At 38.9% G+C, this 18,674-nt stretch overlaps 2 protein-coding genes and 1 long non-coding RNA gene across 3 annotated transcripts; 2 read left to right on the top strand and 1 right to left on the bottom strand.

Moving 5' to 3' along the window:
- Window positions 1–9,130: 9,130 nt before the first annotated feature.
- On the bottom strand, window positions 9,131–9,811 carry LOC127121357 (uncharacterized). The gene is made up of 3 exons (XR_007803421.1): window positions 9,675–9,811; window positions 9,263–9,574; window positions 9,131–9,164 (listed from the first exon to the last, which is right to left on the bottom strand). It is a non-coding gene; the product is annotated as an uncharacterized LOC127121357 (long non-coding RNA).
- A 3,450-nt stretch (window positions 9,812–13,261) lies between these two features.
- Window positions 13,262–14,923, top strand: LOC127122957 (uncharacterized). Its single transcript, XM_051053230.1, has one exon. The coding sequence runs from the start codon at window positions 13,262–13,264 to the stop codon at window positions 14,921–14,923; it is 1,662 nt and encodes a 553-aa protein (XP_050909187.1).
- Window positions 14,924–15,525: 602 nt separating this feature from the next.
- LOC127122959 (uncharacterized) lies at window positions 15,526–18,411 on the top strand. Its single transcript, XM_051053231.1, has 2 exons — window positions 15,526–15,972; window positions 16,333–18,411. The coding sequence occupies exons 1-2, from the start codon at window positions 15,526–15,528 to the stop codon at window positions 18,409–18,411; spliced, it is 2,526 nt and encodes an 841-aa protein (XP_050909188.1).
- The last annotated feature ends 263 nt before the right edge of the window (window positions 18,412–18,674 follow it).

Raw genomic sequence — 18,674 nt, forward strand, 5'->3', positions numbered from 1 at the left:
TTCTTTCTGAATTGAATCTTAATCATACTTTGACCATATTTTGTGAATACTCATAATCAATTAACTTCACCCATTCAATTGTTTTGTGGCTTTGCCCATTGTTGATACGTTTTCATACATTGACCATAGGTTTCAATTACCATAGTGGTTGATGTAAATCTTACCTTGTCCTTAGTGAGTTGATTGTAAGTCTTCCATACTTATTATAGGGTTAACCCCTCACTAGTATGTTGAAGCCGTCCTCGCATGGTGGATTGTTGATCCAGGTTGAGTTTTCTCCCATTGGTAATGAAAAGCCTTAGTGCTCTTGTTTTAAAATGAACCCACTGATATTTTGGAAATCTTTTAGCCGAACTACGGCGTTTTGATCCGTACCTTTCATGGAAGGTACGTAGGCAACGGGTTCATCCGTTCAAACACAAAAATAATAAAATTATACATTCTTTTCTCATCTTCCCATTCATGTTTGCACAATATGTCATAAACAAATAAACATTTTTATACAACAAGTGTGAAAAGGGCTCCCTAGGAGTACCTAGGACGTTTTGGGTGCCTAACACCTTCCCATTGCGTAATTTACCCCTTACCAAGTTTCTCTGATCTTTTTATTAGTTTTCTATGTGTAAAACTTCTTAGGCTTTTGTTCGCTTTTTACCCAATCCTTTGGATAAATAAAAGTGCGGTGGCGACTCGATTTCTTTGTATGCTTTGCTTTTGGTTTAATCAATAAATCATAAAGTGACGAATACACCGCTACAGATATAATCCCCTCTTTGACGTCTATCATTATCCAATATTCGGTATTGATAAGTCCTTCACCCAAGGTGATATATCTCTTGGATAATTGCTCTAATCAGGCAGTTTATCCCCAGCAAGTCATCTTTCATTTACCGATTGCCGGTAATGGTTGTTGCTCCCCTTGAATGGTCATCATTATATACCTAGTTTCGGTATCCCGATGCCTTTCTTTGTCGGTCGATTTATCCTTTATTAACCCAGTAACCGGTTGTGGATAATCTTCCATGCGAGTATAGTATCTACGTTCTGACGGTAATAGATAATATATCTCATGCACTCTTTGGTCGAAGCCTTTTGTTCTTCCCCAGTTGAGTAAGATTCGTATCCCTTTTTGGAATCGAATGTCCATCCTATAATCGAGTTTGCTTTTAGCCCTCTTTCGGATGATGAGTGTCTTGGGAATATTCCCCAACTCACGTTTTGGTTGGTCACCTATTATATGCCCAGTAACTGGTATCCCTGGTGTTCCTTCCTTCTGCTCCCTACTATGACTTTTTTGTCCCCTGTGGAGTCAGATTTCCTGAGTTGAAATATACCCTCTAGGTTTTCCTCAGATGATTCGGTTGATTGATATCTCTCACCCTTATACCGGTCTTAGATATTCATTCTCCCGGAGCATGTTTTCTCTCACCCTTATATCGGTGTTTCAGATCACATGATCTCTCTTTTGAGCTTATTACCCAGTAACCGGTAATACCTCATTTGTTATTTCCCTACCTGAGTCCGGATTTTTATCTGAAGTATCCGTTGTGGATAATTTTTGCTGTATTGGCATATTCCCCAATACGTGCATCTTTGAGCCGGCTCGAGTCTTTCCATTGATGTATTTCACTAGATTTCCTTCGTGTCTCTCAGCAAGTTTCAAGTCGTGACCTGCTCACGCATTTTTATCCCTTTACTCCCTGATAGAGTCTCTGTCCCACTGAGTGTATTACTCATATGGATTGTCAATTTCTCCTGATCTTTTCCTTTGTGGACACATATCCCCCACAGAGTGTTACCATTTGCATGCATACATCTGCATCATGAGGTCTCTTAGGGACCAAAATTCGTCTCTTTGTTATTATTTAAGCCCATTCTACCTCGCCGAGGCGAAGATTTTAACCTTCACTTCTCCGGCTAGAATGACCTTAAATAGGGGCATCTGTAAGACCCCAATTTTGAACCTAAGATCCCTCATGGCATCATAACATTTGCATTTGCATTGCCTCAAGGATCATAAGCATCTTGGCTCCTTACCTTTGGGGTGGGACCTCTTGTGAGTGGTTGGAGATCACCAAGCATGCTTGAATTGTATATCCTTGCTTTTCACATTTTGCTTACTAACCAAAAGCACAAAAACATGTCACTAACATCTTTTGTTTATAGCTTGAGCAATCACAAGGTCAAGAGTTTCAAGGGGATCCTTTGTGCCATGAAAAGATCAAAAGAAGAGGAAAGCAAGCATGGTAATGGTTCCCAAAGCTCTCATCCATCAAATATGCCTCCCTAGCATCTTAATTCATCATCTTGATCAAAAAAGGTCAAAGGGTTTGAGGTTTGTTCCCCAAGGGAACCCTAGTTCATCAGATCATCAACTATGCCTTGTTCATGAAGCTACCTCAGCCCATGGTCAAATACAATCCAAGGAAGTTCTTTAATTCATCATTTTATGCATATTTAAACTTATTTGAGTGTCCTCAATCATCAATTCATCAAGATGTGAGTCATGGACTTGAGAAGTTGATCAGTCACTACATCTGACTATTTTGAAATGCACTGAGACCTAACTTTTTATGTGTTGGTCAAATGGAGATGATCCTAAAATAAAATATGTTCTTAAGGACAATATGAACAACTTTCATGTTCATCAAAAATTGATTTTAAGCTTGGAAGGTCATCTCCCATTCCAAGACATTATAAGTCATTTGGACTGAAACCCTAATTTTGGGTCAGCTTCCCAAGAACATAACGCATTCATTTGTTATGATTTTGAGGTGGTATCAAATGCATTGGAAAGCTTAAGATGTCTACTTAAAATGTTATTTTGAACAAAATTTCAAAATCTCAAAGGAAATACATGTGATAATGCAAAACATTATAGGTCACTTTGGACCAAATGCATTGAAAGACAAAAAAGTCCAACTTCAAGTGCCCCTAACTCTTTCATCAAAACTCCAAATGATGCAAAATTTAAGTCCATTTTGATTTTCTTGAAGGGATCTACAACTTTGATGTTGGAGGTGTTTTCATTTGAGACTTGAATCATCAAAACAGAGGGGCTTGAACATTGGCCAAATTTGGAAACCTTGCCTTTGCATGTTTTGCACCTTACACTTTAAACTCAAAATTCACTAATTTCCACACTTCAAATGGATTTTTTCCCAACATAACATTTGTTCCTTGCATCAAGACCTTTCCAGCCATTACTCACATGCTCATGTTTGGATATGGCAAATGGCATTTTCGAAGAGGAGAAGTTTTAGGCATAATTGTGCATAACATGTTGGAACTCATTATGCAAGCTTGTGCATTGCCAATTACACGACCATTTCAACTCAATTATGCTTCAGATTGCATTTGGCATTGAATTTAGGCCTTTTGAATGATCATGCAAGCCCATGCAAGGAGTATCCATTTGCCATGCACACGGATTGATCACACTTGCCTTGCCTCTCCATCTATAACTAGAAGCCTCACTCCATTCAAATTTCATCCATGAATCAACCTGAAATGCTGCTGAACTGAAAACCAAACCTCTCACCAAAGGAACTATTTCATTTTTCACTCAAATTTCTCAGATCTGAAATTCAACTAAATCTGGTTGAATTTCTCTATCTAAAGTTCCTAGACCTCTCTCTCATAATCCATTGCAGCTATGTTTGGCCAAAGGAAGCAAGCTCAGATCACCACAATCCAAAGGTTCTCTTCAACTGGTTTTTTCTTCGAAACTCACCATTTATTGATCTATTTGCTTGGATATTGTGTTGGCTGAAGTCCTCTTCATTGAGGCAATTGTTTTGAATGCTCAATTGTTGAAATCCATGAAGTTCAGCATGAACCCCGTAATTTTCTCTCTCTGATTTCTCTCTCTATGAGGATCTAGACGAGAAACCAATGGTACAGGGATGATGTACATCATCCCAGCTTTCCAATGATGTATGGATCGTATATTTTGGTTAAGCTTTTAAAACCTGCAATTTTGGCCGGAATCTTCATGCTCACCGGAGAAGACGGTGGCTCCGGTCACCGTCCCTTTTCCAGATGCATTCTAGGCCCTTAGATCTGATTTCCAGATCTAATCCTGGCCTTTGCTTCTTATGACTTTTAATAATGCCATGTGTTTCGCTGATGACTTTGGTATACCATGGAAGCGCGCATGTGGAGCGTCTGATCAACCACGTCAATTAATGAGGCTTGATCAGACGCTCCTTGTTTTTTTGAATTTCCTATTTTCTGATTTAATTTCTTTTATTTCCATTATTTTCGAAAATTCATATCTTCTTCATTTTAATTCCAAAAAATATGGGACCAATTGCATTCTTCTCCAAATAATTTCTAGTTTCTAATTTTGATTTTTTATTTTTTTTATTTTGTCATTTGATATTTTTTGTGATTTTCTCTTTTCTGGTTATTTTTAATTCATTTTAAATAGTTTTCAATATTCAAAAAATACAAAAATATTTTCCTAACCTATTTGAATGATGATGGATCTATGAAAAATATTCTCATCAATTTTTTAATTGATTTGAGATTTATTTGAGATTTTAGTTCAATTATGTTATTTTTATTCATTTTTTATTGATTAAAAATAGTTTCTGACTTTTAAAAATGCTGAATTTTTTTGTCAAACATTGTTTGACTTTGTTGAACTTGGGATAAATCACTTGGACCTTTCAAGGTTGATTTGAAGTGATTTTGAAGTTTGACCTTTCTTTTATCTTTTAATTCAAGTTTATTTTAATATTAAAAATGCCAAAAATATTTTGCTTATTGTTTGACCTCCAATCTTCATCTCACTTCTGATTTATCATGGTTTGACTTTAATTTTCAATGTCATTTGGTCAACACACATGGATCGGTACATTTCATTCACCTTATGCATTTTATTCTTTCCATTTCCTTTTCCATTATTCATCTCTTCCTTCTTCTTCTTCTTTCTTCTTTTTTATCAATGAGTTGAAGGTTGATAAGTTAGCATTGATAAGGGAGACTTAATCTTCCTTGATTCAAATCTAATTCATCTTGATCAATTGATCAAGTGAATGGATTTGCATTAAGGATAGGTTGTTTCCTAAATCATGCAAAAGACTTAAATCAATACAAGATCAATTCTCTTCTTCTTTTTGGCATGACAAGTTGTTGGAACTTGGTTCACTAATCAAGACTTCTAATCTGTGTTGTTGCCTACATTATTATTGACCGGTCTCAGATAGTTGTGACTTCTACATAAGTCCAATTACGATTGCTTAACATAGCGCTAAATTTTCCTTATGGCACACTAACTACTAACACTAACTATTAACCATTAACATTTACTTTTTCTCTTTACTTTTATGCAATTTACTATTCTTGCACATATTATTCATTTGCTTTTTCCTTTGCTCACTTGAGCACATGTTTATGCTAATGCCATTTTCCTTTTGCTCACTTGAGCATATATTTGTGTATATATCTTTTGTGCTTGTGTTTGTCTGTTTGTTGTGAACCAAATGCAAAGAAATGGACAAATGGACTTAGCTTCTAGGACCTTCCCTATGCAAAATGGAGTCAAAGAGCAACTAGGCCTCATGCATTTAGAGTGCTATAAATGTCAAAGAGCAACTAGGCCTCATGCCTTTAGAATGCTTAAAGCTTGAAGATGAACATTGAAAGGACTATATTCTAAACTCCCTCTTGTCCATTCTTGATTTGCTTCATAAAACTCTTTGATGTGTGTGTTCTTGTGCTAGGGATTCCACCTTGATTCAAATTTGAGGAACCATTGCCATGAGCATATAAGAGAAAGAGTTACAAGATGCCTTGAAGAGCCTTCCAAGAGTTCATTTGATTGATGATTGCTTGAGTTCATGCTTATGTGATTGCTTATTCCAAAGGATGGGAGCTACTTGGATCATCCATATGATCTCAAGAGAGGAACTCCATTGTGGTCTTATTCTTTATCCCTCACGTCTTTGTATGCTTAGGACTTTAGCCTTTCTTCTTCTCTCCAGTCTAACCCAAGCCAAAACCTTTGTGCAAACATTTATCACTTGTTTTCAACATTAGAAACCAAAGCCTTATGCTTTTGATTTTCAAACTTTCTTTTCATAACACTCATTTTGAATTGAATCTTTAAGTCAACTTTGACCATATTTTTGTGAATACTTTTCATTGGTAAATATAACCCATTCAAATATTTTTTGTGGTTTCAATGGCCACTTTCTTAATCAAACTTTTTCATAACCTTTAGCTATTAGGTTTGAGTTATCCTTGTGGTAGATGTAATACTCACCTATATCCTTAGTGATGGACAATGAGTCTTCCATGCTTATTATAGGGTTAACCCCTCACTAGCATGTTGAAGTTATCCTCACATGGTGGATTTGTGGTTTTAGGTTGAGTTTTCTCCCTTGGATAACAAAAGACCTTAAGGCTTTTGGACCAATCAATTCACCAACTCATTTTTTAGATTTTTACCCCGGACTACGAGGTTTTGATCCTAATCTTTTTTTAAGATGGTACGTAGGCAATGGGTTTATCCATCCAAACACAAATGTAAATAACTTGTATATTCTCTTCTCATCTCATTAATCATGTTTGCACAAACAAATTTTTCACAAAACAATAACCTTACAACAAGTATGAAAAGGGCTCCCTAGGAGTACCTAGGATGTTTTGGGTGCCTAACACCTTCCCATTGCATAACCAACCCCCTTACCCAGATCTCTGACTCTCTTTTACTAGTTTTTGATTCGATAAAACTCTTAGGTTTTTGTTCGCTTTCTAACCATTCCTTTGGACAAATAGAAGTGCGGTGGCGACTCAACTTGTATGATTTACCTTGGATTTAGTCAATATCTCTATTGGTAACTGTCATACCCCAATTTTATCCGGTCATATTTAAAATTTTCATAAAATTAATTTCATTTTTTTGAATTTAACATCATATGCACATCATGGCATACCTTTCATCACGAGAATACTTCACTTTAGTTTCCTATCATTATTATGCCATTTTCATACTACCTAGAAACGTGCATTTCGTAAAATCCATTTCATTAAAGAGTATGATTTATTACATGAATGTAAGAAAAGGGATATAGTGAAAGGATATTTCTTAAGGTGGGATACCAATATGGATCAAGGACACGTTTGAGTTTCATCTTGACAACACCATAATACTGAATCCATAAGCAAAGTCATGAACATGGTTTATTACAGACAGTAATCGTTGACACGCCATGGACTAGCTTATTTTACTTCTTGCACCTTACTGAACCAAGTTACCAAGTTGGCAAGAGTTGAAGAGATATTAAATGAATGACTTAAATTCGCAAATTCACATTTTTTGTTCTTCATTTATAACCATCATGGCCTTAGGCCAAGGATTAAGAGATCTTTTGCTCAAACGTGTATCAAATGGCCAATGATCCCAAAATACAATATGGCACGGTTTAAAAATGTCAATAAAGAAATACATTGGCTGAATAAATTTTGGATTTTTTTTTACAAACACAATTGTTTCAAGTATAACCATGAGAAGTCATGCTGTTGGTTACAAACAGTCCAATGATCTAAGTTACGTTACAATCAAGTCAAACGAAAGGAATAAGCTTCAAACTGGAAATTAAACATCCCTTTGCCATGATGCTTTCCTAGATTTTCCCTGCAGCCCATTACAATCTCGCTCCACAAACCAAGCAACATGCCTTAACAGTTTTATGTTGAGGAATTAGGCCCTGCGAAAAAATACCGAGCTGAAATTCAAAGCAGCCAAGAGAATCAATGACATTACAAGAAGAAACAGATTTCCAAAAGATTTAACAAGCAACATGCCGTGTCCAGATAAGCGCAGTCCAGCCTGCATCACCTGTATCACACAAATTTAACCAAGGTTTCAGTACACTTATTATGGCATATGTTTTATAATCAATGTTCATCACTAAGCCAAGGAGAAATATGGGAATTCCACCGAGAGTGTTGCCGATAGAGTTTACGGCATGTTTAAACTCAGTCTTCTACATGAAAAAAGAAAGTCCGCTTGATGCATGAAATTACATCAGAGTCTTCAAAAACTGGGACTCCAAGTCTTTCGAACTAAGGATGTCCAAAACGGCTGCGTTTGCACCGGACCGGAGTGCTATTATTTACAACAATTTGTTTGATTATGGTAGGTCATCATTCAACAAAGATTTTATCCAGAAAAATGTAAGGTTGGATGCTACGTTGAAAAACCACGAAGAGGATGTTATCCCAAATATAGACTGTCAGGATCTTCAGCAAACAGGCACCTACACTACAGTCAATTTACACCAGCATCAGGAAAATGGCAGTGAAAGGCTTATGGCGCATGAGCCGAAGGCTATGGTCATTACCTTTCAAAACAGAAGTGAAATCATGGAACTTGAAGTTACTCGCCAACTTATGTCGGCATAACAGCACCCTGCAATATAACAAATCCATTCAAAATTCCCAAGAGTTTCGGATGTCCAAGAATTGTCGAAACAGTAAGACACCGCAAGATACCGTGGAGTTTAGCAAAACTGTGAGCCACAAATAACCGACCATATTGCAGGATAGAAATCCACTACAGGGCCATTTGGTTAACATCAGAAACCTGCATATCACAAATGCACCCTTATAAGATCACCAACCATACATCTTGCAACGCTCGAATAATTTCATAACAGCCATACCAGGAGTAGAACAATAAACAAATGAAGAACAAGTTATTTTCAAGTTTGTACATAAAAAGCATCCTAAGAATGGACTTTGATACCTTAACTTGTTAATTATGCACGAGCCACTTCATGAAATTGACTGGTACATGACCTGTAAAGAAGCAACCTGCAATATATTTTTAATACCATAAGAGCCACGCGGTGACGTAAAGCAGATTCAGCATAACTACACCATGATACCAAGATGCACGACGCATAACGTACCTAAGGCCGAACAGGACAAAATGCTGCCGCTATACACCAGCCCGGAATCACTACAACAACAAAGTGATACCAAGCATCATGAATTCACCATCACCATGACTTCAATCTTTACAACAGCCAATAATGCACAACCACATGCCAAACTCATGATGCAAGTCTATCCATCACATAACTATGCCATCTACCTACCTGTCATCATTCAAAAAAACCTTGTAAACATGCATCTATCACAACATAAACCTATTGCAAAATCAGAACACGAGCTTAAAAAAAACAAATGGCAAATGCTAAGTAAAATAGACAATTACTGCAGTGAAAAGTAAAAAATAGGTGGTTACCACGGATTCACTACAGACAAAACCTCATCCTGCCATTTGAGGGACCACACCGATTTGAAGCACCACTAACTCTGAGAAATTCTGCTACCTAACGGAATGATTCTCCCACTAACTTGCCAAGCTCATGAGAGAGGAATTCAAAACCTCGTACATCAAAAATGCTATAAATAAGGACCTCCAGGGATGAAGTAGGGATCCGAATTTCTGCGCCGTTACTCTGGAGAAATCATTCCAAAACCCTAGTTAAAAAAGCTCTGTTTTGAACTTGTTGAGATTTTCACACCGAAGCTCAACAAGCTCGAGCTAAGCCCCCTGTCAAAACCGAAACGAACCCAAATCGTTAAAGAGGAAGCGAAGAAGACGGAAAGTTCGAGAGGAAGAAAGAACCTTGAAAGACCTAAGGATCACTTACCTCACCTTGCCGGAGTTGAAACGTCGGACTAGCTCCGATTTGGTATTTAACATTTCTCCTTTGCATGATTTGATATTGCCATCTTGTTCACATCGCCTCAAATGCCATAACCCCCATGATTATTACATGAGATTTCTATTGTCTTGTTGATTCGTTTTTGTTTCGATTTCTTTGGACCTTTGATTTGGAAACTACACGGCTAAGATTTGGTTTTAATGGGTAAGGTTATAACAGAAGAGGAGAAAATGAAAAAACATAGAGTAGGAGGAGTTAATAGATTTTAAGATACAATGAATATTTTAAACAGGATTTAATTCCAATTTAGTGTGTTAATTAATGCAACAAGTGGCTGTTGAGTATTCAAAAAGCCACACGTCTTCTTAAAAACCAGCGGCTACGTGGATAATGTTGGGGGCTTACAAAGCCACGCGTGCAGGGGAGCTGTACAGCTGCCCCTTCAGATTTTGTTCTACCCCTTTGCTTCCGGATGGAGCTTTAAAAGGGTCTGGGCCCACGGCCCATTTTGTTTTTTATTTCTTTCATTTTGGATTATTGGTCACGGTAGGGTCTCATATGGGCTTTGTAGTTAAGAGTGTTGGGACTGTACCCCTTGCTGTTTCCCAAACACCTCAACCTGAATATTTTTATGAATTACTTTGGATGCTTTAAAAAAATTGAGATGTATATGATTAGATAATAGTAGAAATATTATTTAGTTTGATTATTGATTATTATTTATTTTAATTCATATCTTTGTTTATTTCGTTGGAATATTAATTAAATAGGAGATTAAATATTAGTATTAATAAGTATTTCTTTTCCTAAAATAAGGTCAATCTCGATCTAATACCACATAGGCTTTATCCAGACACATTAACCCTAATTCACCATACTTAAATAATGTTCTCTTAAACTTATTTAAATTAATTTTGAATGAAAAGGAGAATAGTAAGCTTCCGCTTTACTACCTCTCGACTATTCGAATAATTGGCGTACGCCATATTGCTCGAATTGTCGTCATTTAATTAAAACCTTAAAAAACTCTATAAAATTAAAATTATTTTCTCAAATTAATTACAAATCCTAAAAATATTATTTAAATTAATTTTAAATGAAAAGGAGAATAGTAAGCTTCCGCTTTACTATCTCTCGATTATTCGAATAATTGGCGTACGCCATATTACTCGAATTGTCGTCATTTAATTTAAACCCTAAAAATTCTATAAAATCAAAATCATCTCCCTCAAATTAATTACAAATTCCAAAAGGCTCTATTTTAATAATTAATCCTTAAATGAAAAGGAGATTAATAAGCTTCCGCTTCATTATCTCTCGATTATTCGAATAATTGGCGTACGCCATATTGCTCGAATTTTTGTCATTTAATTAAAACCCTAAAAAACCCTATAAAATCAAAATCACTCTCCAAATTATTTATAAATTCTAAAAAACCTTATTCTAATTAAATTTTGAATGAAAAGGAGATTAGTGAGCATCCGCTTCATTATCTCTCGAATATTCGAATAATTGGCATACGCCATATTGCTCGGATCTTCGTCATTCATTTTAAACCTTAAAAAATTCTATAAGATTAAGAGTACCCCTCCAAATTATTTATAAATTCTAAAAGCCCTATCTTAATAATAAACCTTTGAATGAAAAGGAGAATAATGAGCATCCGCTTCATTATCTCTCGATTATTCGAATAATTGGCGTACGCCATATTGCTCGGATCTTCGTCATTTAATTTAAACCACTATCATACAAGCTCAAATCATCTTTAAATCCAAACCTACCAATTCAAATACAAACCATTTTCGCAAAACAATTAAAAACATATCTTTTACAATTTAAACCTCGGGTGATAGGAGATGGGAGGCGCACGCTTCATTGTCTCTCGATTATTTGAATAATTGGCGTACGCCATATTGCACAAATTATCGACTTCCGATTAAAACACTTTAAATAAACTTGGATAAGGGAATAGGGGGCGGACGCCTCATTATTCTTTGAATAAGCAAGTAGGGGGCGTACGCCTCACTACTGTGCATACTCAACATCCACAAACACAACTTTCAAAATAATCAAACGAAAAAGGAGTGGAGGGCGTACGCCTTATTACTCCTCGAAGGAATTGGTCAATTGGTGTACACCACATTGCTCAATCTTTTGTCGTTCTTTAAAATACCTTAACAAATCAAACTAATGTCCCGCCCCGTGCAACCTATAACTTAAAAATTCTTTTCAAAAGAACACTGTCAATCCTTTCTAATGCGCATGACAAACCAATGCTTAAGCCTCCGCCGAGAGTAAACAAGCCAGCGTTTAGCCTTTAGAACGCGATCTACACAGTTGTTCATTAAAAGACACCAACAAAAACTGTAGTTCCCCGAACTACGAATGCTCTGATTTCCTTATTATACCATAAGGATACGTAGGCAGGAGATTGCTGTATCTTCGCGAGCACACTAATAAAAAACCTCCCCTTTTCCCTCCTGAGGTCTTCAATCATCTCTATTATCAACTCTAATTACTCGAAGAAAGCGAATAACAATAAACTAACATTCAAATAGCAAATTAGACTAAAAGGTTCCCGTTGAGTACAACGGATGTGAGGGGTGCTAATACCTTCCCCTTGCGTAATCGACTCCCGAACCCGAATATGGTTGCGATGACCATTATTCTATTTTTCAAAGGTTTTATCGATATTTTCCTATTCCTTCATTGGAGTAAATAAAGTTCGGTGGCGACTCTGTTCGAACAAATTTTTTCCGCGACCATCGCGAGGAATCGTATTTTTCGAGATGCGACAGATGGCGACTCTGCTGGGGACCCTGCTCCAAGCAAGAGAGAGTCAAGCCTAACTTAGTCAATTTGCTATGAATGTTAGAATATCGCTTTCATTTGCTTTTGTATATCTTGATGTATTATTTATGCTATATAATTTATTCTGCTATTGTGTTGGGTGATCTATGGTACTTGGCATATGTCGTGAGATGAGCTCCGTACCCGAGCTTTGAGAAAAACTTAGAACCCGGAGTTGTGTAGTGTTGAACCGGGGGGTGTACACCTCATTGGGACAATACGAGAACTCCACCTAGAGTAGATCTGTTCAGGGTTTCCATCATAATATGGCTAGCCCATCATTGCGAGGAAACGTTGAACATGGTCCATGACTCTGGGAACCTCATCTTAAACTGAAGTCCGTCTTCATGATTGGCGATCGTGTAGTATTGAACCGAGGGGTGTACACCCTGTTCGTACAATACGAGGATCCCACTTAGAATAGACCGATTCAGAACTTCCATTTCAATGTGGCTAGCCCATTATTGCGATGGAAGACTGAACTTGGTCCATGACTCTAAGTTCTTATCATGAAAATGGATAACCTTAGAGCAATCCTTGATGTGTGGGGTAAAAGACATAGAACCGTTGTTAAGTTGAACCTTGTGATATATGTGAAACCTGGATCCCTGTCATTGCATAAACATCATGTTGCATTCGTTATGAGCATAGCAAAATCATTTACACACTTTTTATTCTCAGGGAATTTCAAAACTTTCAGTTAATTAAGCATTCAAGAACAAATGGAGTCAGAAAAGAAGAAAACATTCCAAATCAAAGCTAAGGTACCATGTGTGAAGAAGTTCATTGCATTCAGAGATGGGTTGACTAACATCCGTCGAGACGCATTCACACTCAAATATGGGAAGATTCTACAATTGTTGTCTGTACCAGTACAAAAGGATGCTATTACCGCACTAGCCCAGTTTTATGATCCACCACTCAGAAGTTTCCTCTTTAAAGATTTCCAGTTGGCCCCGACTTTGGAAGAATTTGGAAGAATATTGGACTCTCCTAAGCAAAAGAAGGGACCATACAAAGGGTTAGGTCAAATCCCTGAACCCGAAGAGTTGGCAAAAGTACTAGACATCCCAGTCAAAGATCTAACCCCTAACATCAAAATTTGGGGGAAGGTGCAAGGGATTCCACAAGAGTACCTGGAGAAAACTGCTCAAAGCTTTGCCAAAGCCCAGAAGTGGGAAGCCCATGATACTATTATGGCTTTACTTATTTTTGGATTGGTGTTATTTCCTAACATGGAGAAGTTAGTTGATGTAGCAGCTATTAGCGTCTTTTGGGCCGTCAAGGTCAAGAACGAAGATCCGGTACCCGCACTCTTGGCAGATGTTTATCACACCTTGCACCTACGCTTTGAGAAGAGGGGAGGACTGATGTTATGTTGCATACCACTCCTTTACCAATGGCTTGTCTCTCATGTGTTCAAAGAGGTTGATACAATTGAAAGTATGGATGGATATGAGTGGTCTCAAAAGCTGGTAGGACTCACTGAAAATACCATTATTTGGTATCCTTATGGCTTGAATGTGGGAGACACAATTACTAGTTGTGGAGAATTCTCGAATGTACCGCTAATAGGGTCAAAAGGGTGCATTAACTACAATCCTGCTTTAGCAGTAAGGCAGTTGGGTTATCCTATCATATACAAACCAGATGACCAGTTGTTAGAAGGTTTTGTGTTCCATGATATGGAGGATCCTGTTATGCTGAGAAGGGTTATCCGAGCCTGGGAGAAAGTTCGCTTCAGAGGACAAGACAAAGGAAAGGGTGTCATAGGGGATAAAGAACCCTATCATCAATGGGTCACTAGAAGAAGTCAAGAGGTCAAACTGCCATTCATCCTCGATCCTCCAACTCAACCTCCATCACCAGAACCCATTCCTGTCTCCATGGAAGAAGTGGAAGCATTAAGAGCTACTATAGCAAGACTTGGACGAGAAAACGAAGAGCTACAGGCCAGCTTCCAACAAGTTTCAAATGAAAGAAATGAGATAAAATGGGAACTAGAGAGGAAGAAGGCCCAGCTTGAAGCAACTGAGGAAAAGGTCGACAAAGAAGAACATAAGAGAAAGAAAGTGAAAATAGGCATGGAACAAGCTGACCACTGCCTAGAAACCCTTAAAGAGCAGTTGAGACAGGTTGAGAAAGAATGCCTAAAGAATAAGCGGTGGTGGCTACGAGCCACAGAAGAGAAAAAAGAGGTTAGAGAGATATTGGAGGCAAAGATACAAGATCTCACTATCTCCCTCCATAATGTTGAGACCCAAGCCGAGCACGAGCGCCGACTTAAGGAAAGAGCCCTGGAAGATGCCAAGAAGCAAAAGATGCTAAAGGAGTTGCTCAATATTGGAAAGATAGATTTGAGGCATTCCATCAAGACAGTGTGATATGGCTAAGGGAAAGAGAGCAAGTCATTGAGGATTACGATACCTTTAGGAGAACTATCAATTTCTTGCAAGCAGACAAAGATGGGTACCGTGCAAAGCTCAACGGTTTGGTGCAATTCTGCAATTGGATAACCCAAGAAATGCCTTGGAGATTGAGAGAGGCAGTGGAAGGATTGGACCAGCATGACACACATCCTGCTGTAATCCATTTTGTTATGATGTGTGAGGGGATGGTGAAGAGGTTCAACTCTGAATTAGAAGAACTCATAACTCGAAAGACTTCTGTGTGATTCTTCTGTTTTTCTTATATTCAGTTAGTATTTGAGCTGCATCGATTTGGGCGGTTATGCCTTTGTACTCCGTACTTTAAATATTTGAATGGAAGAGGATGATCCTCATTTTTATTTCCTGACTTTATGTTTTCTCTAAATGCTTAATACAACTACAATCGTGATGAAAATTCCCTGAAAATAAAATATGCATAACATTTGCATCCTCATGCATCACGCTTCATAAAAACAAAAAAACTTACCCAACCTTTTACCATCTACCAGTAAACGCTGACTAATCAACACCGATACGAGACGCGAAGCCATTACAAGATGACGTTAGAGCAAGTGGAGGCTAACCAAGCTACCATGAGGTCGGACATCATTACGATCCAAGAGAAGATGGATCAACTACTAGAAACAATGCTCGCCATCGCCCAGAGAGAGAGGGTTGCGGATGCAGAAGATGAGGCTAGAAGGAATGATAACCCATCAAGTTTAATCCACCAAGACGACAACTTCATCCACGCCAAGAAGGGTCTGGTTCATATACCAGTAGGGGGGAAGGGAGATGAGGATCGTGCAGAGCCTTCTGAAGCACCTGCGCATTATGGGTCCGAAATGGGAGATGACCCGTATGAAGCTTTCTATGTGCCGGATCAACCAAAGCCTAAAACACTTCCAGATCCATCTGCAGATAGGCTTCGTGCCTTGGAAAAGAAGATCAAAGCTATCGAAGGGAATAATATATTCGGTGCCTCTGCCATGAACATGCGTCTGGTATCAAATTTGGTCATCCCGGCTAAATTTAAAACTCCTGATTTCGAGAAATACCAAGGCCAGACCTGCCCAAGAAGTCACCTAGTGATGTACTTCAGGAAAATGGCTGCTCACACCGAAAATGACAAACTGCTTATACACTGTTTCCAAGACAGCCTGAGTGGAGCATCTCTGAGATGGTACATGAGCTTAGAGCAAGGGCGGATTCAAAGCTGGGAAGATTTGGCTGACGCATTCCTCCGTCAGTACAAATATAATTTGGATATGGCACCTGACCGAATGCAGTTGCAAGGGATGGCAATGAAAGAAAACGAGTCCTTTAAAGAATACGCCCAGCGATGGAGAGAGTTGGCTGCTCAGGTAGAGCCACCATTGTCTGAGAAGGAAATGACTGGAATATTTGTGGACACGCTGAAGGACCCATTCTTTGATAGATTGGTGAGTAGTGCAGCATCCGATTTTGCACATCTGGTCACAATCGGAGATCGTATAGAAAAGGGTCTGAGGGATGGAAAGATTTCAGGAGCTGTGGCCACCTCTAGCGCACCGAAAAAGTATTTTGGAGGCTTCCAGAAGAAAAAAGAGGGTGAAACGAATGCTGTATCTAGAGGCTATAAGGGGAAGCAACAGGCTTCATATGGCCAAGTCGCTGCCGTGGTACCCATACCTTATCAGCAACCCGTACAACAACAACCAATGTATCAACCACAACATCAACAACCTCGTCAACAACAGAACACAGCACCACCAAGACAATTCAAGCCAAAGCCTCCAAGAAGGCAACTTGACCCTCTACCAGTACCTTACAGCCAAATATTCCCATATTTGCAAAAGGAGGGTCTTCTGACATTGAGGGAGCTAAAACCGGCTGTTTTTCCATATCCACCAGGATATGATGCTAACGCCCATTGTGAATTTCACATGGGAGCGCCCGGCCATACCCTGGAGAATTGTTTTGCATTCCAAAATAGGGTACAAGACCTGATTGAAGCAAAAGTTGTTACCTTCACTCCAAGACGCCCGAACGTGAACACTAATCCCATGCCAACACATGGAGGTGCTTCCGTCAGTGCCATAGAGGAGAGTGATCAGGGAGAACTGATTCTTAAGGTTGAAGACATTCAAACCCCTATCACCATGATAGGGGCACAACTGCTAAAAAGTGGTCTAGTCCCAGAGGAGCTAGTCAATAATGAGAATGATAAAGGGTTGAGGAATTTTATACAACAAATGCTGGATCGAGGCGAGTTACAGATAAATCGCCGTGCTAAGAACAAAGAAGAGAAAGAGATAGCCGTTGTGGTGGATATCCTTTACGATGAGGTTAACGTGGACATCCCTTTCGATGAGGTTAACATGGACATCCCTTTCGATGAGGTTAACGTGGACATCCCTTTCGATGAGGTTAATGTGGCCATCCCTTATGATGAGGTTAATGTGGAAATCCCCATAAACCCCTTGGTGATAGAATTTCCAGCGCCGTTCGCATATGAGGATGAGAAGGCGGTACCATGGATATATCAGCCCAGAGCTTTTAAGCAAGGGCAGGAAGACCAACCCGTGGTAATCAACGAACCAAATGTTACCTCAATTGTGGGGCCAGCCGGAATAACGCGCAGTGGCCGAGTGTTTGCACCAAGGGCTGTTGATGCTTCTACAAAAGCCAAGGGGAAAGAAGTTGCTACTCCTATCCAAATTCCTGTCCCTAGTCGAGAAATGCAAGAAATGCATCTGTCACCTAAAGCTGAGGTCACTCGAGAGGAGGCTGAGGAATTTCTAAGGATAATAAAAAAGAGTGATTATAAAGTGGTAGATCAGTTGAATCAAACACCTTCGAAAATCTCCATGTTATCTCTGTTGCTCAACTCAGAAGCACACAGGAATTCATTGTTGAAAGTGTTAAGCGCAGCACATATCACGAAAGACATAACAATAGAACAGTTTGACGATGTGATAGCTTGCGTAACCACTGGAAATTTTTTGGGGTTTAATGATGATGAACTACCAGTTGTGGGAAAGAACCATAACAAGGCCCTACATATCTCCTTGAAGTGTATAGATACTATACTATCAAGGGTATTAGTGGACACAGGCTCCTCACTGAATGTCATGCCAAAAACCATTTTGATAAAGCTGCCGATGGAGGGGGTGAATATGAAGCCCAGCACCCTAATTGTGAAGGCATTCGATGGCTCAAGACGAGCAGTGATAGGAGAGGTTGACCTACCAGTCAAAATAGGCCCAACCTTTTTCAATATCACATTCCAGGTTATGGACATACATCCCGGTTATAGCTGCTTACTTGGGAGACCATGGATCCACTCTGCAGGTGCCGTCACCTCCACTTTACACCAAAAGCTAAAATTCATTACCAATGACAAGATGATTGTGATTGGAGGGGAGGAGGATATCTTGGTTAGCCACTTAACATCTTTCTGATATATCGAAGTAGATGGCGAGATAACCGAGACACCATTCCAGTCCTTGGAAGTGGTGAATATGATGGCTGTTCAAAAGACATTGGAGACTCCGAAGTCAGGACCATCCATGGCCTCGTGGCAAGGAGCTAAAGCTGTGATGGAAAGTGAAAATGCTCAAGACTGGGGCAAAGTGGTGGAAGTGAACCAGAAGCGAGACAAGTTTGGGTTAGGGTATGACCCGTCGTCGATTGAAGCTAGTAACCAACACGATGGAGAGCAGAT

The sequence above is a fragment of the Lathyrus oleraceus genome, chromosome 2, assembly GCF_024323335.1.
Source record: "Lathyrus oleraceus cultivar Zhongwan6 chromosome 2, CAAS_Psat_ZW6_1.0, whole genome shotgun sequence".
Classification (NCBI taxonomy): Eukaryota; Viridiplantae; Streptophyta; class Magnoliopsida; order Fabales; family Fabaceae; genus Lathyrus; species Lathyrus oleraceus.